At 34.6% G+C, this 25,907-nt stretch overlaps 4 protein-coding genes across 5 annotated transcripts; 3 read left to right on the top strand and 1 right to left on the bottom strand.

Moving 5' to 3' along the window:
- Positions 1-461: 461 nt before the first annotated feature.
- On the top strand, positions 462-4,550 carry LOC114367572 (LOB domain-containing protein 18-like). Its single transcript, XM_028324767.1, has 2 exons — positions 462-1,245; positions 4,009-4,550. The coding sequence occupies exons 1-2, from the start codon at positions 943-945 to the stop codon at positions 4,402-4,404; spliced, it is 699 nt and encodes a 232-aa protein (XP_028180568.1). The 5' UTR covers positions 462-942; the 3' UTR covers positions 4,405-4,550.
- Positions 4,551-8,339: 3,789 nt separating this feature from the next.
- Positions 8,340-9,178, top strand: LOC114425933. The gene is made up of 2 exons (XM_028392909.1): positions 8,340-8,521; positions 8,963-9,178. The coding sequence occupies exons 1-2, from the start codon at positions 8,356-8,358 to the stop codon at positions 9,106-9,108; spliced, it is 312 nt and encodes a 103-aa protein (XP_028248710.1). The 5' UTR covers positions 8,340-8,355; the 3' UTR covers positions 9,109-9,178.
- Positions 9,179-10,676: 1,498 nt separating this feature from the next.
- On the bottom strand, positions 10,677-13,381 carry LOC114425278 (pentatricopeptide repeat-containing protein At1g01970-like). Of its 2 annotated transcripts, none has more exons than XM_028392138.1 (3): positions 13,218-13,381; positions 12,446-13,027; positions 10,677-11,596 (listed from the first exon to the last, which is right to left on the bottom strand). In XM_028392138.1, exons 2-3 carry the CDS (start codon positions 12,911-12,913, stop codon positions 10,817-10,819), a joined length of 1,248 nt encoding a protein of 415 aa, XP_028247939.1. In that variant the 5' UTR covers positions 12,914-13,027; positions 13,218-13,381; the 3' UTR covers positions 10,677-10,816. The 2 variants fall into 2 exon arrangements, with proteins under 2 accessions (XP_028247939.1, XP_028247938.1); XM_028392137.1 differs by having other exon boundaries at positions 12,446-12,936.
- A 143-nt stretch (positions 13,382-13,524) lies between these two features.
- On the top strand, positions 13,525-24,740 carry LOC114425277 (brefeldin A-inhibited guanine nucleotide-exchange protein 2-like). The gene is made up of 11 exons (XM_028392136.1): positions 13,525-14,888; positions 17,487-17,804; positions 18,017-18,362; positions 18,457-18,879; positions 18,970-19,262; positions 19,671-19,944; positions 20,774-21,279; positions 21,838-22,159; positions 22,271-22,652; positions 22,823-23,502; positions 23,830-24,740. The coding sequence occupies exons 1-11, from the start codon at positions 13,690-13,692 to the stop codon at positions 24,439-24,441; spliced, it is 5,355 nt and encodes a 1,784-aa protein (XP_028247937.1). The 5' UTR covers positions 13,525-13,689; the 3' UTR covers positions 24,442-24,740.
- Positions 24,741-25,907: the final 1,167 nt, after the last annotated feature.

Below are 25,907 nucleotides of genomic sequence, written 5' to 3'. Positions count from 1 at the left end.
CTAAATTAAAATAGAATTAAATAATAGATGAATAATGTCATTCTTCATTATTGAAAGATAATTAATACAATTTTCTTAACTACATCATTAATAATTCACCATGAGATTATTTAATCCTATTTTTTCTAAGATAAATTAGACAACCCCTTTCAAGTTTCAACAATATTATGTAATTGTGTGATTGAAATTAATAAGAAGCCGATAAAAGGAGAGTTCGCTCCTTTGCCCTCACGCAGCTTAAAAGTTAAAACAAGCAATGGCCAAAATACATGCATATCCACTCTCATTGACTCTCTCTCTCTCTCTCTCTCTCTATATATATATATATATATATAATAAATGCAAAATATTAATAATGGTTCTTCACTTTGGTTTTGGCTCAGTTACAAAAACCTCTTTTATGATTACATCATCTCTTGGTCCAAATTCAAAGCTTCCCCTCCCAATACATACCTTGCACTCACATGATACCAACTGGAGAAAGTGTCAAGTGTGCGTGTTTTGGAGAGAGAAAGGGGGAAAAAGAGCATGCGTTTTTGTTGAATGAATTCAAGATCACGAGAGGAACGAGGACAAAAGAGGAAAAAATAGTAAGCCATATTAGGTTATGTCTCATGGTTTTCTTCACGCAAACAGCTAAATATGGAGGTTAAGCTTTTGCTCCTTCGCGTGGCTTTTAAGACTTCTTCTTTCCCGATTAATTCCTCTCATTAAATTACCATAGCTCCACCAAACGTATCCTAGTAATTAAATTCAATCCTACAAACACCACCATTCATGTTCTTCCTTTTCCTTCTTCTCTCCCTCTTTCAATCATAGGCTATGACATGAGTCTCACAAAATCCTAACCCTACAACCTAATCATTTCATACCCTTCAATTCAACACCTTTCCCAAATTAAGCTATAGCCAATAAAACAAAATAGTATAATAATTTTCATTAATGATGAGCAGCGGTAGTGGTAGTGGCAGCAGTAGTGGTAGCCCTTGTGGTGCTTGCAAGTTCTTGAGGAGGAAGTGTATTCCGGGTTGTATATTTGCTCCGTACTTTGATTCAGAGCAAGGTACAAGCCATTTTGCGGCGGTGCACAAGGTTTTTGGGGCCAGCAATGTGTCCAAGCTTCTCCTTAGCATTCCAGTGCATAGGAGGCTTGATACGGTCATCACCATTTGTTATGAAGCACAATCAAGGATCAGAGATCCTGTTTATGGCTGTGTTTCCCACATCTTTGCCCTTCAGCAACAGGTAACCATAGATTAATTATTGGTTTTGATTATAACTTCTGATAAATTTTTGATTAAGCATGTCTTTTTATAACATAGAGATGAAGAGTGTTCTTAGCATATCCATTATATACTAGTTGTTTAATTGTTTTCTTTTAATTTGGCTATCTTAATTATCAGTTTTTCTTCTCCCTACACTAAGCTAACCAGGTGAATCATAGAACTGGTCTGCGTTTTCAAGACTTATTTTTACTCCATTTTTCTTATTGACTACAATATGATCAGTATCATAATTAGACTATATTTTTTAGACTATTTAATTAATTTATATGAAATTGCTGGAAACCGCTAATTAAACATTGATACATGCATGACTCATATGTAACCTCCCAAATTTATTTTGTTTTGTTTGCTAGCCAATAAAGTGAAGCCAGTAAAGTGAAAACTGATCAGATAAGCCTCGTTTTGTGTTCACATAAGACTTGGATGGTTTTGAATCTCATTTTGAAACCACAAACCAATGGAGTATTTATATTTATTTATTTATTTATTTATTTATTATTATTATTATTATTATTTTATTGAAGCCAGTTTAGCTCGAGTTTCTAAATGAAACGGCAAGGAAATGGAACTAATCAATATAAAAGTATTAGTCAATTTATTTTTTTGTTTTTTTTTTCTATAAGGAGATGTGCCTCCCAATCCTTCAACAAGGATTTTGCAATTTGCATACATTGTAGTAGTAGCAATGTGGTTTGTTCCCTCTGAAAGAGGAATAAAAGTGAGATTTAGGGAAAGAGGAAAATAAGGGTAGGGTTTGCCAAGCCATGGAAATAAGGGAGACAGTTAAATTTCTATGCATTTGAATGAAATCCATAACTCTTATTTGATTAACAAATGATGTGGTCGGCTGTTACATGCATGGGTAGTCTATGGCATGGACCATTACTTCCTTGGTTCTTGCAGGTTTTGTGGAGATGGTCGGTTAGTCCAGGGGTTCAATTAAGTAATTTGATGGAGAAAATTAAATTAAATATTTTTTGTCCCTAGCTATAATTTTGTAAAATTAAATGACCTTGACAAAAAAAAGGTTTGTAGAAACTCACATCCATTCTCAATATAATTTAATTATATCTATTATGGAAGTGAGATTTAGAAAATAAACGGTGAAATCTTAACACATGACTATCTCAACTCTTTTTTTTTCTCACTTGAGTGGATCTTCCATATGCATAATCTGTGTAAATTAACTATGTTGTGATCTTTAAAAATTTATTACAGTTGGATGTATAATATATAGTAATACCCTATAACCATCTTTGACTCTCACATAGTGTAGTTATTTGTATCCATATAGTGGGGGGAAAATCTCCTTTTTTTAATTACCCTCACATTTTCTTTAGAATACTGTTATAAGCTTGGTACTTTGTACCTTGAATTGTACTTGACATGTAAATGTTGAGTGAATCTGATCATTTGGTACTCATTACTTAAGAAATATATAAGAAATATATTTTACACGTTCTTATTAGACAAAATTATAAACTCATAAAGTTTTTCAAAAGGCGATTAACAGTATTGTGAATAAGGATTATCGTAGTAAAAACAATTATATTTTCTTTTCTTTTTCTTTTTAATTTTTAAAAATACTCATATTAATCCATTATCTTTTTTATTATTAATGATTCTAGGGCCTTAAAATATGATTTCGTAGAAGGAAGTTTTTCTTCCATTTGCAGTAATCTACTTCAGTCTGTATTTTTTTTATCTCACTTTTACCGTAACGCAATAGGAAAATAAATGAGTTATAAATAATTTGGGTTGACTTTCTAGTGAGACTAACATAAAATTTTATCAAATAATAAAAAATATTAAAAATAAAATATTGTTAGCATTTCTCAATATATTTTTGGCTCTAGTATATATTTGTACTTGACAATCAAGTACTCTATCTTAGAATCATAGATTTGATTGTTCTATAATAAGTAGTAGCTAGCTAATCTTTATCCTCTAATATGTATTAGTCATTATTAGAAATGTATTAGTATTGAAATTATTTCATGAAGAATGCTGGTTTTTAAAAGAACTACTGTATATTGTTTTCTTCCTTCAAGCTTAATCGTGTTAGTTTGTTTATTTTCCGAAGTCACTTCGTTTGTACAAAACTCTTGCTTATATATTCTCTAGAAGTTTGTTTAAAGTTACGCGTTCATACTTAATCCATTCTTGCATTATATGTTCCTTAATTAGTCTCAAACCTACTCAGGATCATCACATTAAGAGGAAATTTTAGCATAATATGTTTAGAGAGAAAGATACGTGCTTAACACAATAAAAAAAGAAGAAGAGAGTGTCCGAATCTAGAAAAAGAGTGATGATATAGAAACCTTTATGTATCAAATACTCTATCATTAACATTTATTATTATAATTTTATTTTACTTTCATATTACATCATATATATAGTATATTTATTCTATATATATTTTTCTCATTTTTTTCCTCTCTAAGTGTTATAATATTCTGTATACACCAATCTTTTTTCCGAAAAAAATTAATGATGTAATTTCTAAAATAAAAAAAGTTAGTACAACATCAAATTTATATAAACATTTTGTTTGAAAACAATATCATCTGTCTTTTAGCTAAACCGTATCATACAAATTTTCTCTCACAAGATAAGTCAGGCGGAGACAAAAATAAGTTATTATGAATTATGATCCATGGATTTATTTTAAATAATAATAATTAATCACAATGACACATGCAATGTATAAACATTCCAGGTGGTGAGCTTACAAGCAGAACTCTCTTACCTACATGGCCACCTTGCTCAAATGGAGTTACCTCAACCACCACCACCTCTTCCACTGCCACAAACGATGGTGGCACCACCGCCCGGTTTCTTGATTGCAGACCTACCGTCCGCCACCGTGGCGGCAGCGGCGGCCACCACCTATGATTTGTCTTCACTTTTTGATCCACTGGGCCAAACTTCATGGGCCATGCAACAGAGAGCCATAGACCCACGTCAATACAACATGGCTGCTGCTCCATCAACCGCCACTACTGGTGCTGACATTCAAGCAGTGGCAAGTGACATTCCTCATAGGCACGGGTCTCCTCCATCTCCTCCTGCGTCAAGCTCCAATGCTTCACCATCTCTATCGCTTTCTAAATGATCAAACATCTTTTTTGCTTTATAAATTAATGAACTTTTATATATTATTTTTCCTTTGGTAATTGGAATTTAATATTAATATTAGAAACTATAGACGACTAGCAAGGGATCTTAAATTTTCAAACATATTTCAATATATGAGCAAGCATATTTATTATAATAATCTTGATTATATATATGATTGTTCTTTCATTCCTTTCTTTTATCCTTTTTTTTTGCTGAAAAAAGAAAAAAAAAACACAATGGATTTACTAGCTAGTATATAGACATATGCATTTCTTGCCAGCTAGTTATATTTCGAATTTCTTTTGCGAGTACGTGTTGATAGTATAAGATGTGGCTCTCGTCAATGAGTCATTATGGAAAGAGGAGGATGCATGTACATTATGATCACATAATGGTCATTGTTTGACCATGGTTGAAACTTCTGCAACCTTTTACATTCCATATTTGCCTCTTTGGAACTTGTGTTTAGAATTTTTTTTTTTTTTGCAAAATAAGCGGCTCTTCTATTTTTACGGCTAAGGGGATTTGATGAAGAATGACGAATTGCCAAACTTAAAAATTAGGATAAATATCGTTGTTGGTCCTTTATGTTTTAATATTTCATTTTCTTTTTACTTTATGTTTTAAAAGTTATGCATGGATCTTTTATGTTTTTGAAAAAAATTATTTTGATCTTTCCTTCAATTTAATATTGACATCACTCGATCTCTGTTCCCGTTGGCCAGCTTCTTGATCTACTGCACCCTAATATATCTTTAATCGTTTGTGAGACAAAGTTAATCATGATTAGACTTTACTTATAATACTATTACTTATAGGTAATTATAAACAAATCATGTTCATTTATCCTTATTTATTTGTGAAATAAAATTAATTATATTTATAGATGTAATAATTAATCATGTGATGGTTAATAATCTCATGATGATATTATTAATTTAACTATCGTTATACATTTCAATAATCTCGGGACACTATTAAGCACATATGAGTAATATGAGTAAATGTATATAATTGCGTTCCTTTGTTCTTAACCACTTTAAACAACACAGAGCAGTAAGTGAAAATAACTGTCTTTTCTTCTTTTCTCTTTCTTTTCTTTCTTTTTTTCTGTTTAACCTTCTCTCAGGATTATGTTGCTCTTTGGTCTCCCCAGCTTGTTCCTTTCTCTTTCTCTTGTTGACGTAATTTTAGACAACACAGAGCACTAAGTGAAGATAACCGTCTTTTCTTCTTCTTTTCCTTTTTTTTTTTCTATTTAACTTTCTATCAGGATTATAGTGGTTTTTTGAACTTTTTGACCACTGATTTTGTGAACTTTCGTTCCAGCGAGGCATGATAAGAGAGTGGGAATGGGGAGGAGCTGAACGCTAAGAGTGTCAAAATGGGTTTTGACTGATCATTGTTTCGACTGTGCAAACTATTACCTGCATAAATATAGCTTTAGAGGGCTAAGGTAGAGGAAATGTTATCATGCCATGATGCAATACAACAAAACTTAACTTCTGTTCTGAGTACTTGCAATCTGCTTGACATAAGCTATAAAATGCCATCTTGATTCTAAGGATTTCAATCTCATGGTTTCCTTTTAGAGTTCAAGCTTAATTTATCTCATCACTTGCACCTGAATCCGATACACATATCATTCAAGAGGAGTCACTTTTCTTCCTTTTCTTTGAAGTAAGCTGCAGTAAAAGTGAGAAAGATATCTTGAGAAACACAGTTACTCCATAGTACCATATAAGTGATAGTTTTTTCTTTTTTTTTTCTTAACCACCTATATAGCAAGATGTGCCATATCCCAGTAATTGAGGCCGGCTTAAAAGGAAAGCTACTAAATCTCATGTTTTTATAAAGCAAAATACCATTATGTTGTAGAAAATATTCAAAATATAGTTCTTTCGGTTAAAGTAAAAAAAAAATTCTTAAAACTGATTATTTCACTCACCGTTAAACTGATCCTATCAATAATTAATTTTTTTTATCAACAAATATTAATTATTAATTTATTAATTTATTAATTTTTTATTTCTTTCTTAACCATCCAATTAATTTTAAAACAATTAGTAACCTTTTCTTTTTTTATTTCTTTCTTAACCATCCAATTAATTTTGTATATGCTAGTACTTACCGATTGGGTTGTTCTAATGTTCATATCCTAGTACTTACCGATTGGGTTGTTCTAATGTTCATATGTTGACCTTATATGTGTTTGTGTTTTATTTTTTTATTTTGTCAAAAAATATTATAAATTTATTATCATAAATCTATTACGAATCAAATATTTATTCAATATAAATTTATAAAGATAATTCATAAAAAAAACTAACAACCAATATTATAATACTTTTTAATCACATATCCAGAACTTAATTTAAATAAGTAGATACATAGAATAGAATAATAATTTAAATTTAATTATAAAAAATATAAAATAATATTGAAAAAGGTGTGCCATGAGGCGTGGGGGACCTGTGTAGAAGTATTGATTGATGATTCTATTTCCGTCATAGATATTAGCATTGGCATAATCCCCCATGAACTGTCCATTATTTCTTGCCCTAAGCTGGCTGCCACAATGGCAATGAATTAGTAGTCCTTCTTCTGTAAGAGGCTGAGGCTAACGAAGCAGGCTGTAGAACTTTCGATACAATAAACTTCTTCAGTTCTTCTCACCCACCCTTTCCTGAAATTAAGGCTTTTCCTATAAGATAAGGTTTGTTTTCTTGTCCATGCCTACAATCTTCAATGCTAATTTCTATCTTCTCTTCTGAGTTTCTCTCGGTGGTTTTGTCTGTGTTGAGTCTGCAAGGTAATCCTTCTATTTGGTACGAGACTTTCCACGTCTCCCTTTTCACTTTTCCATTATCTTCCCACTTAATTATTCTCCCCATCGATCTTTTATGTTAATGAAAGCGGATTGGCCCAGTTGGAATTTGTAAGAACTGCCTCCATTTCTCAGAAAACGAATGCCGCCATGACTGTTTCCCATGTTTGATTTTTATATATATGTATGTAACATGTGCTTTCAATAATGTACCTGCACGTACGTATACTGTAACAGGTGGATTAATTAGGCTGCATGCGTTCAGACATGGGAAAATCTTAAATATATCTTAGATAGATACACGTTGATATCTCTCTCTCCTCTCTCTCTCTCTCTCTATATATATATAGAGAGAGAGCCTGAAATCCAAGGAGCCTTAGAAAGTCTGAGGAATAAAATGAGAGGAAAAAAAGTGTAAAGTAAGTGATTCGGTAAGAATGAAAAATAGGATAAAAGAAATGAAAGATTTAAATTAAAGTAATTTGAAAATATAAAATGGTAGGGGAGTTAAAACTTAGAAGTAGGGAGTGAGAAGAGAAAGATGAAGTGGACGGGAGGAGAAGAATTTTAATAGACAAGGTGTGAGAATAGATAAAAGGGGGTGTGAATAACAATTTACCTTTCAAGAACATGGAACATCAAAGTGATGAAATAATCAACAAAATAATAAAATGGTCCAGTGCTCTGCATTATTGATAATCTGCCTAGAAACAACAAAATTGGAAATCTATATAAGAAAAGAAGACAAGAAAAGTGATGAAATAATCAACAAAATTGGATTGATAATCTGCCTAGAAACAAATCGCGCCATACCAGCATGTGCAATTTTACGATGTAAATGAATATTTGATCTGATGAACGTCAAGACTCAGTCACTTGAAATAATAAAATGGTTCAGTCCTCTGCATTATTGGGTTCGTATGGGACAAACATAAATACACAAAACTACAGATTCTTCACGCACTAGTAACATGAAGAGAAGCGTTAATATTACACAGATTAATTAATTTAGGTGGAATCTAATTCTAACACATTTTCCCTCATCACTATTCTTTGTTTATTGAATGATTCTAATAATTATGTTTTTTTTTATAAGAGCTCGAACAGCTCTTCTGATCAATGGCATTCCCATTCCTGCCGAAGCTAGCTGAAGCCCATGCTTTTGCTCAGGATCCAGGAAATACAGCTTCAAAATATTATCTTCGAAACAGATTGCAAATCGATTTATTGTTGACAACTTCACTTCTGCTAAACACAGTCCACACGACCTTCTATGTAATTTTATGTAAGTGTAGGCAATGTTTTCATTCTATTTCAAACTCTAGGACGAGTTTATTCAAAAAACAAGTTAATTTTGTGGCTCATAATCTTGCAAGAGCATCAACATTTAATGCTAGCACTAACGATTTTAATTGTATTCCCTTTGCGGTCTATCCCACTGCTCTTAATTAAATGACATAATCTTTTTTCTCTTTAGAAAAAAAATGTGAAATCCACAAAGTTTAATAAATTCAATTAATTTTTAAACAATGACAATATGATAAAAAAAGTGTATTAACATTTCTATAAATGCTATTTATCTATCTTAAAATAGGTGTCAAGGATAAAAAATAATAATTTTAGATTTTATATTATAGTTTGAGTATACAACATACAACATACAGTTTTTGTTTGGTAGTGGGTTGTGCCCTAATGATCATGAAAATGTGTTCCATTGCCTCTTCAGGTCCCCGCATCTGTGGTTTTGACCAGTTGCAGGGTACTTCGTCTGATGTTCAGCTCAGTTTCGATCTTCAAGACACGGGACTGCTTGAAAGCCTACTCTTTTTGCAGATGCTGTGGGGGGCTAGCCCTTTTGTTAGTTTAGATTAAAACCAATACTTTAAAATAAGTGTTATCTTAGATTTTTACATAAATATAAAAAATTAATAATTTTTTTTTACAAAATCAACCTAAACATAAGAAAAAATAAAAATTGGACTCAAATATAAATTTATTTATCTACCTTGACCCTATTTAATCATACCATCTCAAAAATATCTATAATTAATTATGATTCTAATTTTTATAACTTATTTTTATTCTGATATCAAATTTCAATCAGTAACACTTTAGGAAAAAAATTATTGTTTATACATAATTAGTAGAATTAAATCACATTTATTAACTTTCTTAATTAATGTATAGTTATTTTTTTATATTTATTTTCTAATGTAGTACTACCTCGAGTGTTATATATAAAAAATAATTACATATTTCATCAAGATTAATAAAAGTGATTATATTGATTAATTTGTCATAAATTTTATTTTTATTCTAAGACTATGATTTATGATCTAGATGATTATTTTTAAAAAGATAATTTTTGACGGACGAGTATATTTTGTTTTATTGATAACTCAATAAATATATACACTTTCATGGAAAAATAAGTATATATCATTAAGGGTTAAATAATTTTTTAATACTAAAATAGCCCTATGCATTTTGTAATTAAGATGAAGAAAGTGTTATTTTTTGTTTCTTATATATAAGAGCAAAATACTATTACATCTAAATTAAAATGAAACTTATTAAGGGTCACTACAAAAAAACTCAGATTTAGCGATTAAAGAAGCGGTCGCTAAAATATCAATATCGGTTGCTAGTTATTCTTTTCACTGATTTGGCGACCACGAGTAAGTAACCGGTAGCCAAAAACCCAGTTTGCAAAGCTGTTTGCCGCCGAATTTACGCAGATTAATTAACAGACATTCTTCGAGCACTATAGAATTTTATGAAGATTAATTAATTTAGCTGGAATCTAATTCTAACATATTTTCCACGCCACTATTCTTTGTTTATTAAATGATTCCGATAATGGTGTTGCTTTTCTTGGTTCGATCTTCTATTTGAGTACAGAACATATTCACGGTATAGCACTATGAGGTTCGCTTTGTTAGAGTGTTCTTTTTTCATATGCAATACTCAAATATTGTAAGAGTGTGTATGTTTTAAGTTTTACAAAATTAATTTTGGAAATGTGAACTTGAGAATATACTCCTGTTTAATATAAGTTATAAAAATATTCTCTTGCATTATTTATTTCCAATAGTCTATATTATATGTTGTTTCTTCTTTCTATTCTCATGTAACATAATAACAATAAATATTTAAGGTTAATTTAATTATTTCTTTTGTCCTCTAATTTATTTTTAAATTTATTTTGGTCGGCTTATTATTTAAATGTTCAATTAGGTAATCTGTTCTTTAAAAATGATTCAATGGTCTTTTATTTTTAAAATATTCAAATAGGTCCTTTTATTTTTTTTAAATACATCTCACACCTCACCACCATAGAATACTCAGCAAGGAGAGGTGCAGTGAGAAAGGAAAAGGAGGAGGGGGTTACACTGATTCATAATCTTGATATCTAGCAGCTATGATATCATGGCCAGAGATGGAAAAAAACAAAAGAAATTCTCAGTACATAACCTTGGTATCTCAAAACTAGAGTATGTATCACTGTATCTAGTAACTCTCATTATGAATTTTTTTTTTCTAGAACAGTTAAAATTGCCTTCAGAAAACTTCAAAAAAATTATAATGCTGCAACTTCTATAATAGCAAAGTCTCTTAAAACAAGCTCTACCTCTTCCACCACCCCTAGTTTTCGGAACCACTTGGCTAGTACCGCAGAAGCTTCTTCCCCAACCATAATGCCATCTCTCTCCAAATCTATTAGAAATTCTAATGCTGTATTTATCTTACTTTCCTTCTCATATGCAACCAATACTGAAGCTATGCATTTATCACTAGGTTTGATACCTGCTCTTCTCATATTCTCAAATGCAATGAGAGCCTTCTGACTTTGCCCAGCCATAGCATAAGCATTAACAAGCAAACTACAAATCTTATCATCTGGGGTGATACCGGCAAGTTGAATAGCATCAAACACCCTTTGTGCTCCTTCAGCATTACCAATCATAGAGTAGGCTCTAAGCAGTGCCTTGTAAATCTCACTGCCTGCGAGTATTTCTTGCGCCTCCATTTGTTGAAGTAAATTCTCTCCTTCTTCAGGCATTCCAGCTCTGATGTAGGCCATGATCATCGAGCCATACGATCTTTTATCCAGAGGTTCGCCGAGCAATTTGATCTCTTCAAAGTACTCCTTGGCCCGGTCATGATTACCAGCCTTGCTGGACATGTGAACCATGGTAGTCAGAATTACTTGATCATAGATGAAGCCCCTTTGCTTCATGAGTGTGAGAAATTTTTCAGCATCTTCCAGTAGATTGTGCTCGCCATAATAATGTATTATTTTTGTGTAGTCACGAATATTGACTTCAAAGGATTCTTCTAGAAGAGTATGCTTTGCCACCTACAAATGTGTATAAATTTTGATGACTGCTACTATAACAACAACAATCACAAAGCCTTATCCCACTAGGTGAGGTAATTTTAGACGGTAAGGAATAAAAAAAGTAAAATGTTTCACTCATGAAGCAAATGAAATAAGTTGCATAGATTCAGGCAAGAAAATGACCACTTACCATGAAAAATAGTTTAATAAAAAACATGTTGCATAGATTTCTTTGCCTTTCTTTTCAACATAAAGTAAATTACTCCCTTGCTTCACAAACTTACTAGACAAACCAGGAGATTTAGACAGCTAGAGGAAAAAACTGCTTTCAGCTTCCAATCACCAATCACAGAGCAATCAAATGGATGACACAATAATTTTCATAATGCATGTATATTTTATATTTTTTTATTAAGGTCACTACTTTGTGGTTACATAAACCTCAACTTACATCTTTGCGAGGGGCTTCACATTTAAACTAACAAAATCAATGGGGAAAACAAAGCACAACCATATGCCATTTGAGACAATTTTGCAGATTCCTAGAGCAAGTAGATGTGGACCAAATGTCTACATCTGCTCCAGAATCATCTTATATTATTTCATATAGAATAACATCCACGAAGAACAGGATATTAACTCAAAATGGAAGTGCTATTACATGTCAGCCAGAGAAGTAAATGTGTCAAATTCCAAATAACATTTCAGTAGACGAAGCAGAAATGAAGAAAACTATATAAATATGAAATAAGATGTGAAATACCATAGTCATGAGAGTAGAGGGTAGTGGTGAGGGACTAGGATAGTTTGCATAGGTTCAAGCCTCACCACCACCATTGAATCAAGGAAACAGAAAATGTGAAATACCTCAAGGTAAAAAGGATGTTCCGTTGTTCTCAACTCTTTCAGAACTGAAAGCCAGTCTGCTCTGGTAGGCTTCATCAACTTCACCCATGATCTCAAAAGATCAGATATGGTGCCCTTTTCCGCAGAAAAACAAATAATCTGTCTCATCAAGGCTTTGGATCGATCGGCCATCCTGAAAGGAAGTTTAGATATGGCCTGTTGTTGTTCTTTTGTGACATTTTTGCCAACCTCAATCCACCTATACCTTCTCTCATTTCCTTCTTTCACTTCTTCTTTAACAATTTGCTCCATACCAACACCGACTAATACTGAATCAAAATGGTGTTTGCGGAAACCAGAATAAACGGGGTTTTGGCATAATGAGTTTCCTCGGGTCAGAACTAGACAAAATTTGGTAACATCGTTGGTTATTGAGTAGTTTGGATAATAAAAGTTGCACAGTAGGTTATTGCAATGGGTGGTCATCATTATAGTATGATCAAAAGCAGAACCTGTTCATCCAGAACTAGTTAGCAGTTGGAACATAAGAAGTTGAAGTATGTTCTTTTTTATCTCAGCATTCACTTGCCTTGCAGTGATATCCTAAACATGCTCATAAAATTCAATACAGAAGCAAACGGTTGTAATTAATTTATTGACATATATTAGCAAAGGGAACAAGCTAATACAACTTATTCCTGTCAAAGAGCAATTTTTTTCTCGAGCAAGATGCCAATTTTCAATGAGCAAAACATAACAGAAAAAGGGAGTGCGAATATTTTACAAAACTCACCAATTCAATGCACCACTCTACAAGTTCCAATTCGTACTGCTACAATTTTGGCAAACGTTGTTTCACTCACTTGTATTCAAATATGAGCCACCTCTTCTTTCTGGAACCTCAGGGTGGCTTGGCTTCAGAGTTAGAAAATTGGGTTCTCTTGTCGTTGTAAAGAACAGGGTAGAACTAAAAACGCCGAAAAGACATGATTACCCTCAACACGATCTACTTAGGGAGGGTCATTAAGTCAATTCACATCCAAACTCGAAGCCTATCGCAAAACGGAACCGTAATCTTCAATCCAACACTGTCTCTCACACTCGCTAGCATTAGCATAACATGCTTTAGATCCGGAAAGCGTCACTCGCTCTCCCCGCAACTCACTGAGTCAACTCGCCGTCATTGTCTTCGAACTCCACCAATCGGGGGAGCAAAGCTAGATCCTAGGCGCGTTACTGAGTCGTGACTCGTCCTTAACTCGGGAATGGCTTCTTCGGAAGCTGATTCCCGTCTGAAGCAGGTGCTCGTTCCCGCGCTCGAGAAAATCATCAAGAACGCGTCGTGGCGAAAGCACGCGAAGCTCTCGCACGAGTGCAAGTCCGTGGTCGAAATCCTAACCTCGCCGCCGAAGCCTCAATCGCCTGCCTCCGACGAAGCCGCTGAGCCGGAGGCCTCGGTCCCCGGCCCAATCCATGATGGAGGTCCCGTGGAGTACTCCCTTGCCGAGTCGGAGTCGATCCTCCGCCCGCTCATTGCCGCCGCGTCCTCCGGCGTCGTGAAGATCGCGGATCCCGCCTTAGATGCCGTGCAGAGGCTCATCGCGCACGGCTTCCTCCGTGGCGAGGCGGACTCCAGTGGTGGAGCCCCCGAGGCGAAGCTCCTCGCGAGCCTGATAGAGGCAGTGTGCAAGTGCCACGACTTCGGCGACGATGCCGTCGAATTGCTCGTGCTGAAGACGCTCTTATCTGCAGTGACATCGATTTCGCTGCGAATTCACGGTGATTGCTTGCTCTTGATTGTGAGAACTTGTTATGACATATACCTTGGTAGTAAGAATGTGGTGAATCAGACGACGGCGAAAGCGTCGTTGATTCAGATGTTAGTGATTGTGTTTAGGAGGATGGAGGCGGATTCGTCCACGGTCCCGATTCAGCCTATTGTTGTGGCTGAATTGATGGATCCCGTGGAGAAAACCGATGTGGATAACTCCATGACGCAGTCTGTTCAGGGTTTTATCACCAGGATTGTGCAGGACATTGATGGAGTTTTGAATCCAGTGACGCCGTCGGCAGCGGCGGCCGCGCACGACGGCGCGTTTGAGACCACCATCACGGCGACGGTGGAGGCTGCAAATCCGGCGGATTTGTTGGATTCCACTGACAAGGACATGTTGGATGCCAAGTATTGGGAGATCAGTATGTACAAGACTGCGTTGGAGGGGAGGAAAGAGGAGCTGGTGGATGGGGAGGTGGTGGAGAGGGACGATGATTTGGAGATTCAGATTGGGAATAAGCTCAGGAGAGATGCCTTTTTGGTGTTCAGGGCGCTTTGTAAGTTGTCCATGAAGACGCCTCCCAAGGAGGCGACGGTGGATCCACAGTTGATGAAGGGGAAGATTGTAGCATTGGAGTTGTTGAAGATCTTACTGGAGAATGCTGGAGCTGTCTTCAGGACTAGTGAAAGGTAAAATTTGTGTTGTATGCTATCGTATCACTTTACTTTTTTTCGGGATTTAGTTTAAACTTTAAAGTTGCTAGCATGTTTGGTCAGTCAGGGTGAAGGCATGTCTTGGTTTAATTATGGTGATATACTGTGATTGACAACTAGGAGAATGTAATGCTGTGTTAAACATGGTACTGGAAAGTGGTAATGTGACTACATTTTGTCAAAGTCCTGTCAAGGTTGATAACTCAAATTTTGCTTTCATTTGGGTTGTTAACCTTGAAAAAGAAATTATGGAGGATATTTTGGGAGTTATGATGTTTATGATGCAAGATATAGAAGGACTAAAGAGAAGTATGTAAATGTCATATCGGGCTAGTTTGTTTAAGCTTATTTTCAAAATAAATGCTTTTTTAAATCCAATAAGTAGTTATATGTTTTTTTGATGTGTTTGTCTAGACTACTTCTTCTTAATCAGTTTTATGCTTTTTTTAAGAAGCAAATCCTATTTGCTTCTTAAAAAAGTGCTTATGTTAAAGTTGTTTTTTTAAAATTTAAACAAACTCACCCATTGTTATATTGCTTGAATAGGCTTCACATGTGCCAAATGTATTCTGAACTATGAATCTGCTTTGGTTCCAGGAATTCCTTTAAGCAGAATATTTTATGATTTCTACTTGAATAGAACATCTCTGTTGAGAGAAAATAGAATTTCACATTGCTAGGTATTCAACTTCCTTTGAAATTATTTGTTTTGGTCCTCTATAATGGTTGTAATCATTGCTCACTATAATATTTGAAAGCAATATGGTGCTTATATAGGGTAAGTGTGTAACAGTTCCTGTTGATGTTTTCATCTCATCTCACTCCATTCCACACACACCTTGTACTTTACTTTCTGTTGAGCTAATAATCAAGATCCCACATAAGCTATATGATCTTTAGATTCTAAGTTCCTGGGTGAATATTTGGCTTCCCTCAGTGGGAACATTCTTTCAATCTCTGTCTTTTCAATTTTATGTAATTCCAGGAAGCCACTGTATAATAGTTGTTTAGTTTGTTTTTCATCACCCTACTGTTTGTACCTTTTGAAACAAGCAATTAGCAAATCTGGATTTTGCATAGATTTAAGGTATGGACAATTTGTTTGTTCAATAACAATCACAAAAACCTTTTCCCACTAGTTGGGTTTGGTTACGTGGATCCAGTGATGCCATTATGATCTATAAAAAAATCAGGCCTTTAGAGAGACCATTTAAGATTCAAAGTCCTTTTAATGCTTTTCCTTAAAGTTTTTCTTGTCCTTTAGAGACACATTTTACTAGGGTTTCTATTGGTTTTCATCTTACATGACCAAACCATGTTATGTCTGATTCTACTGTTCTACCATCTTTTCCTCAACAGATTTTTCCCTTAATACGCTTATTTTTTTTTTATCTTAATCTTTTATAACACTCATTCTTTGCAACACTTAGCTTACAATCTTATTGGCACTTTACCACCCCTAAATTTAATACCAATTCCATAAAGCATTGCTAACTTATGTTTATGCTATGATTTTTCCTTTATGCTTGAGCTGCATCCATTGATCATAAATGACCCACCATTGTATTCACATACCTGTTTTAACCTCATTATGTATTTCCTTACTAGTCCAAAAATAAGCAACAAGAACTCTTTTCTTTAGCACCTTCCTCTAGACTTCTTTTGGCACCCTAGCATTGCTAACTTATGTTTATGCAATAATTTTTTTTCCTTGCTGATATTAAAATCATATGCTTTTCTTGGTCAGTATATGACTGCTGTTGTGTATATGAAAAAAACAGAGTAAGGCTGCTGGCTTTTCTATGCAAAGAAAAGTAGAAACTGAGAACACATTCAACACAGGAAGGAAGAGTACTTTCTACTTGGGAAGATTTTTGTGTGTGCTTTAACAAGTGCAATGTGAAACATGCTATGGAACTGTGGTCTTCTTGTTCTTTGTGACTGTTAATAACTATCAAATATGGCATAAAATCACTCATGTAGTAGATGTATAGGATCTATGTATCAAATTATCCAAACTCATGCATGAAATTTTAGTTGTAGTATATGTATTAGTGTTTTTTTTACCTTTTGCAATGATCGGTGCTAAGTTTTGGTTTCCAATCCTACAGTATCTTATGCATCATTAGCTTGACTGTGCTAGTCATGTGCAATAGCAAAGTCTTCCTATTTCAGGCTATCAATAAAAGTAGATGAGAATGAATGCATAAAAGGAGAAATTCCCTTTTGTACTCATAATTCGTAATTCATCAGGAATTAGAGTAACTGATCAAATCACATAAAATTTTGTCCATGATTGCATGAGATTAATGTTGTGGTATTATATTTCTTTGCACAAGATGGACTATTACTGTGTTGTGATTTTTAATTCCTGTAGTATTGTCTTTTGAATTTTGTTATTGTATCATTTTTTTTCAGTTTGAACTTCTTTTAAGCTCTCATTAATGAAATTTTACATTATCTTTTCTGTCTTTTAGGCACAGCTGCACACTTTTTTCCTTCTATTTTATCATATATCCTTCTGGGATGATAAAATTTTTTTTACTAATGGTTGCATTGACTGTGGTGAAGCAGGTTTTTGGGTGCCATCAAGCAGTACTTATGTTTATCATTGTTGAAGAATAGTGCCTCAACTCTTTTGGTCGTTTTTCAGCTATCTTGCTCCATCTTCATTAGTCTGGTATCAAGATTTAGAGCTGGACTGAAAGCAGAAATTGGAGTATTTTTCCCCATGATTGTTCTCAGGGTTCTAGAAAATGTTGCTCAACCTAATTTTCATCAAAAGATGATAGTGCTTCGTTTTCTACAGAAGCTTTGTGATGATTCACAGATATTGGTAGACATTTTTATCAACTATGACTGTGATGTCAATTCAACAAACATATTTGAGAGGTTTGCTATGTTTTGTTTTATTTGGTATTCTCTATGAATAATTTGTTTTATTTTACATTTATAATTTATAATATGGATCCCCATTCCCCAGTTTATTATCATTTAATGTTCTTGGATTGATTTTGTACTCCATTTGTGCTGGTGTGGATGTGATTGTCTGGATTGTCAATTTATCTACTCTGTACTTATTTTAATTGTTGTGTTCCTTATAGGACGATAAATGGACTTCTTAAAACTGCCCAAGGTGTCCCTCCTGGTGCAACGACCACAGTTTTGCCACCTCAAGAGGAAACACTAAAATATGAAGCCATGAAGTGCTTAGTTGCTGTTTTAAAATCAATGGGAGACTGGATGAACAAACAATTGCGCATTCCAGATCCTCATTCAGGCAAGAAAGTTGAAGCAGTTGATAATGGCTATGAAGCTGGAGGCCTTCCCCTGGCAAATGGGAATGAAGAAGAGCCAGTTGAAGGATCAGACACTCATTCTGGAATCTCCAATGAGGTATCTGATGTTTCAACTATTGAACAACGCCGGGCTTATAAACTGAAACTTCAGGTAACCAAGTGCAGAAATTTTGGAATTGCAAGTAGATCTCTGTTATTTCTGCAACTGTTTGACATCTAGGAAGCTAATGCTAAGTTTATGGCAGGAAGGTATATCACTTTTTAACAGGAAGCCGAAGAAAGGAATTGAATTCCTCATCAATGCCAACAAAGTGGGTAATTCACCAGAGGAAATAGCTGCTTTTCTTAAAGATGCATCTGGGTTGAACAAGACTTTGATTGGTGATTATTTAGGAGAAAGAGAGGAGTCATCCTTGAAAGTAATGCATGCATATGTGGATTCTTTTGACTTTCAAGGGATGGAGTTTGATGAGGCAATCAGGGCCTTTCTTCAAGGCTTTAGACTGCCTGGGGAGGCACAGAAAATTGATCGAATCATGGAAAAGTTTGCAGAACGATATTGCAAATGTAATCCAAAAGTCTTTTCTAGTGCTGATACAGCATATGTCCTTGCATATTCTGTGATTCTGCTTAATACCGATGCTCACAATCCTATGGTGAAAAACAAGGTGCGGTCTGTCAATTCTAGAAGTTGATTTTCATATGATTGTGATTATGATATATGTAATGAGGTTCTTTTTGTTCATTGAGTTATGCAGATGTCAGCTGAAGATTTCATAAAAAATAATCGTGGCATAGATGATGGAAAAGATGTACCAGAGGAATACTTAAGGTCTTTGTATGAACGAATATCTAGAAATGAGATCAAAATGAAAGAAGTTGATCTGGAAGCCCAGCAAAAACAGGCTGTGAACTCTAACAGACTTTTAGGCTTGGATAGTATATTGAATATCGTGGTCCGGAAGCGTGGGGAAGACAGTAATATGGAGACCAGTGATGATCTAATCCGACATATGCAAGAACAATTCAAAGAAAAAGCTCGCAAAACTGAGTATGTTCTCCAGTATTTTCCCATTATATTAGAAGGATTCTTCTTAGTTAAATTTCTTTTCTCACGTCATGAATTAACCTTAATCTATTTTTGGCATGAAGAACCTTCTGTTGGCTTTTGAATCCTTCCAACATAATACGCATACCACTTTTACTAGTATATATCTGTTGCTTTACATGGTCCATGTCGATTTGAAGTGTGACGTGTGAACCTTAAATATTCACAGTAGGGTGTTTTTATGTTTTCTTTTGGATCTATTATGCCAATCAGATCACTTATTTGGAATTCTGAAGTTGATTAATTCCTCTTTTTATACTTCTTTTTCTTTTTATTACTGTTTGTTTTAAAACATTTTGGGGGGAAAGTTCTTAAGTGTGTTATTGATATTTATTTTCTTGCAATTTGTAGGTCAGTCTATTATGCAGCAACTGATGTTGTAATCCTCAGATTCATGATTGAGGTGTGCTGGGCACCAATGTTAGCTGCCTTCAGTGTTCCTCTTGATCAAAGTGATGATGAAATTGTAATAGCACTGTGTCTTGAAGGCTTCCGTTATGCTATTCATGTTACTTCTGTAATGTCCATGAAGACTCACAGAGATGCCTTTGTGACTTCATTAGCAAAGTTTACCTCCCTGCATTCTCCTGCTGACATTAAGCAGAAAAACATAGATGCAATCAAGGTTGGTAAATTATAATCCTTTTTAGCTGGCTTATGAATAGCTCCAAATTGAGGGGTAATTGGCGGTTTTAGTTTTGTTTTTATTTAAAAAAGTATCATTTACTTTTTGTCTTTAGAAACTTAGTTATTTGAAAAGGTTTAGAAAGGGTTATACACTTATATTTGAATTTGATGCTGACAAACTGTATTGCCTTCCCTTTCTTCACTCTTAATTATCTAAACACAGGGAAGGAAACTTTCAAACATAGTCAAGTGGTATTCCTTAAATGTTCCTTTTCATGTTTTGCACAACTCCATCCTGACAAATTAATCACAATTTCCCCTGATTTGATATATATTGGCCTGACTTTTTAATGCTGTAAGGGCATGTTTTAAACCATTTTAGAAAAACTTTTCTTTAATGCACTCTGTTGTAGAAGCGGTTTTGAAGAACTTATTAATTTTCACATTGCCGTGCACAAAGTGCTTTCAGCAGCAAGTTCTTATGCACCTCCTTCACATAGTTTGAACAAGTGTTAGTTGCAAAATGGATCCTGCTTGATGATTCAGAACTATCTAAAGCTTTATTCTTGGCGAGTTTTTTTCCACTATTGCATATTAATTAAAAAAGGCTGTCTTTTTTTTAGTGAGATCACAAAAGTTTCTGCTGCAATGTTAATAATTGCTGAATTAATGGAATGTGTTGTGGAAGTTTTCCTGCCTGAAGTGAGAAAACAATATCTGAAGCTGCTTATACTTAATTCCACTTAGGACGAATTATAAAATATCTGAAAGCAATTGTTAAACTCTTGTGGATTTGACTTCAGATTTTGCATATGAATTGTTGATAGGTGATTGTTACTATTGCTGATGAGGATGGGAATTACTTACAAGAAGCTTGGGAGCATATCTTGACCTGTGTTTCCCGATTTGAACATCTACATCTTCTAGGAGAAGGGGCCCCACCAGATGCCACATTCTTTGCATTTCCTCGAAATGATTCTGAAAATACAAAACAAGCGAAATCAACAATTCTCCCCGTTTTGAAGAAAAAGGGACCTGGGAGGATGCAATATGCAGCTGCCACTGTTATGCGGGGTTCATATGATAGCACTGGAATCAGCAGTAATACTACTGGAGCTGTCACATCGGAGCAGGTGAACAATCTAGTTTCTAATTTGAATATGTTGGAACAAGTTGGAAGCTCAGAAATGAATCGCATATACACTCGGAGTCAAAAGCTGAATAGTGAGGCTATAATAGATTTTGTTAAGGCTTTATGCAAAGTCTCCATGGAGGAACTCAGATCTCCATCTGATCCACGGGTGTTCAGCCTTACAAAGATAGTTGAGATTGCGTATGTATTATCTTTTTTTTTACTAATGCATGCCACTCCCTTGCTTCCCTCTGAACTTTATTTTTGCTCGAGTCTTTGGTGATTAGTATAATAAACAATAAATTTAAGGGCATTTTTGGAACCTTGATCTTCTTGGCAGTTGCAATGTCCATTGTTGGTTATAATCCGAGAACTTTGTTTTCCTGGTTACTTTTTCTCATTTGACACATTGCCCCTTTTAAATTCCCAAATTTCATGCAAAATCATTTGTAGGTAGGGAAAATTGATCATTTGAATTTTGAACTAGTATTCTGTCCAATTCTTGTAGATAAAATGTTGGTTTGCATGTGAAGAGACCAATTTTTTTTGGGGAAACAATTCAGAAAGTGTTTAATTTTATTGGTGAGGGAAAGTTACTAATGCCCCTAAAGATGACATTGAGAATGTGCAATTGATCCAGAAAATAAAAAATTGGGACAGAGCATTAGGTTTATGATTTTGTGATTCGCGATTAATTAATCTTTATACACTGCTGCCTTAGTTATATTGTTTGACTTTGAGGGGATTATTCTGTAACAGGCACTATAATATGAACCGCATCAGGCTTGTATGGTCAAGCATTTGGCATGTTCTCTCTGATTTCTTTGTAACCATTGGCTGTTCTGGAAACCTTTCAATTGCAATTTTTGCAATGGATTCCTTGCGTCAGTTGTCAATGAAATTTCTGGAGCGGGAGGAGTTGGCTAATTATAATTTTCAAAATGAATTTATGAAGCCTTTCGTCATTGTTATGCGCAAGAGTAGTGCTGTTGAAATTAGAGAACTTATCATTAGATGTGTCTCTCAGATGGTTTTATCTCGTGTCAACAATGTAAAATCAGGATGGAAGAGCATGTTCATGGTAGGGCTAATTTCTGTTCCGTAGAGGGCTTCAATTTGCATGGAAAATGTTTTTGTCTGCTGAAGTTTTTCTTTCATTATTTCTACTCATTGCTTGTGGACTTAATTCCAGGTATTCACAACAGCGGCATATGATGACCACAAAAACATTGTACTCCTGGCTTTTGAAATTATGGAGAAGATTATTCGAGATTACTTTCCATGCATCACTGAGACTGAAACCACTACCTTTACAGATTGTGTGAACTGTCTAATTGCATTCACCAATAGTAGATTTAACAAAGAAATTAGCTTAAATGCCATTGCTTTCCTTCGATTCTGTGCAACAAAACTAGCAGAAGGAGACCTTGGATCTTCGTCAAGGAATAATGACAAGGAAAGTTATGGAAAGATATCTGCTCCATCACCTCGAACAGGAAAAGAGGGGAAACAAGATAACGGAGAGGTGACAGACAAGGATGATCATCTCTATTTCTGGTTTCCTTTACTGGCTGGTAAGGACATTGTATTAACATGAATTAGAGCTAATCTAGATAGCTCATATTTTGTTACTAGCTCAAGTGATTAGCGACTAGTTTCTGCTATTTGCAATCAAACTATGTTTTAAGTTGTATGGAGCTTAGTGGGTTATATATGTACTTATTCAAAACCTATTTTTGTACAGGTTTGTCTGAGCTTAGCTTTGACCCAAGGTCTGAGATAAGGCAAAGAGCCTTGAAAGTCCTGTTTGAAACCTTACGCAACCATGGCCACCTCTTTTCACTACCTTTATGGGAAAGAGTATTTGAATCAGTCCTATTTCCAATATTTGATTATGTTCGTCATGCTATTGATCCTTCAGGGAGTACCTCAGAGGTCAATGAAGTAGAGACTGATGGTCAGCTTGATCAAGATGCATGGCTTTACGAGACATGCACATTGGCCCTCCAATTGGTTGTAGATCTTTTTGTCAACTTCTATAACACCGTCAATCCACTTTTAAGAAAGGTGTTGATGCTCCTGGTAAGCTTTATAAAGCGCCCTCATCAAAGCCTGGCTGGCATTGGTATTGCTGCATTTGTTCGTTTGATGAGTAATGCTGGGGAGCTGTTTTCTGATGAGAAGTGGTTAGAAGTGGTTTTGTCACTAAAAGAAGCAGCAAATGCAACACTCCCTAACTTTTCATTCCTTGACAGTGGAAACTTTGTGACTGTAAATCATGAGTATGCTTCAATGGCTGAAGATGACAGGGATCCTGCTGAGTCTGGCTCACATGATAATTTAGAAAGCCCGAGGACTCAAAATCTTTATGCATATTTTTCTGATGCAAAGTGCCGAGCTGCTGTTCAACTTTTATTGATCCAGGTAGATTTATTTTATTCCTCCGAAGTCCAAACATTGTTAAAATGCCTTATAGAAAGAATGTGCTAAAAAAATTCCCAGTGGTAAAAAATATGACGAAGAAGCCATAACAAATGTTTCTGTTGAAGATGCTTTCCTTAGTATATCCATGGAAATTCCTTTGCAGCTTAATATTCTTTATAAATTACCGTCATAGATTACTATTTTAGCATTACTAAAATTGTACATGCTCTAACAAGGAGGAAACATTTTCCATTAATACATCATTTCTGTTAAAAACATGGGTATCTAGTTTTTGAAAAATAATGTTTAACTTGCTGAAATTGGCAGGCGGTGTTGGAGATCTATAACATGTACCGAACTCAACTTTCAGCAAAAACTATACTTGTCTTGTTTGAGGCTTTGCGTGATGTGGCATTACATGCTCACAAGATTAACAGCAATATTATTTTACGTTCAAAGTTACAAGAGTTTGGCTCTATGACTCAAATGCAAGACCCTCCACTGTTACGCCTGGAGAATGAATCCTACCAAATATGTCTCACATTTTTACAGAACCTCGTTGTGGACAGACCTACTAGTTATGAGGAGGTTGAGGTTGAGACACGTCTCATTAGACTTTGTCAGGAGGTGTTGGAGTTCTATATTGAAGTTGCAGGTTCTGGAACAGTATCTGAATCTTCTCATGGTAAACAGCTGCATTGGTTAATTCCTCTTGGCTCGGGGAAGCGAAGAGAATTGGCTGCACGTGCACCGCTTGTTGTGACCACTCTTCAAGCTATTTGTAATTTGGGAGAGATATCTTTCGAGAAGAACCTGGCTCATTTTTTCCCTCTCCTCTCAAGCTTGATAAGTTGCGAACATGGATCAGCTGAGGTTCAGGTAGCTCTCAGTGATATGCTTAGTTTATCAGTTGGTCCTCTTTTGCTACGGTCATGCTGATTGATTACGTTAAGATCGACAATGAATTTTGAGATATAGGATATTTTTCCTCTAAATCTCTTTTGTTCATATTTTCCTCCTTTCCTTTGCCTCGGGTTACTTGCAAAAGTATAGTTCGATAGTGTTTGAATAGTTGGCAGTGATTTTGTGTTTAGAATACCTTCCCGGTCCTTCTATATTTTAGAAGCCTAAGATTACCAATCCGAATTGATCTGTATTACCAGAAGGTTTAATGTTGTATCTTGTATGCTTAATTATTTTATCCCAATTTTTTAAAAGAATTTTGAGTTTTTCGACCATTGATAATTTCGTTTGTCAAGTTTGATAATTTTCTTGTTATATGGATATTACTTTTCGAGTTGCGGTTCAATGCGCGAGATCATTTTGTTAAAGTTACAGTTAACGAGGACTTGTTTATAATTCAAGAGAATTGGGATTTCACTGGTTTAGAGGATTGAAATTGAATTATTATTATTTTTGAATTAAAATAGAATGAAAAAGGTGTGGATCTCACAAGGGATCTATAAAATTTTTCTTATATTTTTCTCCTTTCTCTCTAAACTAAACATATCCTAAAGATTAAGACGAATACAATTGTATATTGTTGGTGTGCGAAAAGATATCTGGTTGATAAAAACAATGCTTTTGTTTAATTGTTTTTTTAAGATAAAGCAAAAATTATTAAAAGATGGGTGTAAAGGGGTATGCCCTTTACATCAAATGCCGTCCTATTTTAACAATAAGATGATAGACATATTTTAGGATTTTGACCACCACTAACTACGACATCTAAGCTTCATCATTTGATGTAAGTCCATACATCATAAACTAAACCTTGAATGAAACATAATCTAGCTTTTCCAACATGGACTAACAGGCTGATATTGTTGAAAAAATAAATTAACAAAATAAAAAGCAAATTTTTTGTTTCAAAATTTCAAAAGGAAATGCGTTTATCAAACAGACAATCATATAATATGCATGCATAACATAAAAGTGATCAAAATACTATAGATTAGAAGCACAAAATTAGATTTAGAATTACGCATCACTTATAAGATTAAAAACACCAAGACTTTACTAAAAAAGTCTCTCCATCAAGCAAGCAAAATAGTTAATTATTTGAAAGAACAGTAAGTCCAAAACAGTAAGAAATTTTAAGGCCAGTGTAATGCTTGAAACATAATAATGGAATCATATTCTATGCTATATGAACTAATAATGGTACTGTTATTGATGAAGAATACAAGTGATTTCTGTGTGTTATTTTTTGAAAGAACAAAAGATCGTGCTCTCTCTGTCTCTGTCCACAATGGTGTGTCAGTAAACAGACAAACAAGTACTTAACAAATTGAGTGACTCCAGGATTAGAAATCCGAAATTTATCAATTGCTAGAGTTTTAATTCAATTTGTAGTTGACATCTAGAGAGGGATGTGCAATTAATTCATCCTTTTCAAAGGTCAC

This window comes from Glycine soja, chromosome 9 (assembly GCF_004193775.1).
Source record: "Glycine soja cultivar W05 chromosome 9, ASM419377v2, whole genome shotgun sequence".
Classification (NCBI taxonomy): Eukaryota; Viridiplantae; Streptophyta; class Magnoliopsida; order Fabales; family Fabaceae; genus Glycine; species Glycine soja.
The sequence above is the reverse complement of the archived record's forward strand: the minus strand, read 5'-3'. Positions and strand labels throughout refer to the sequence as shown.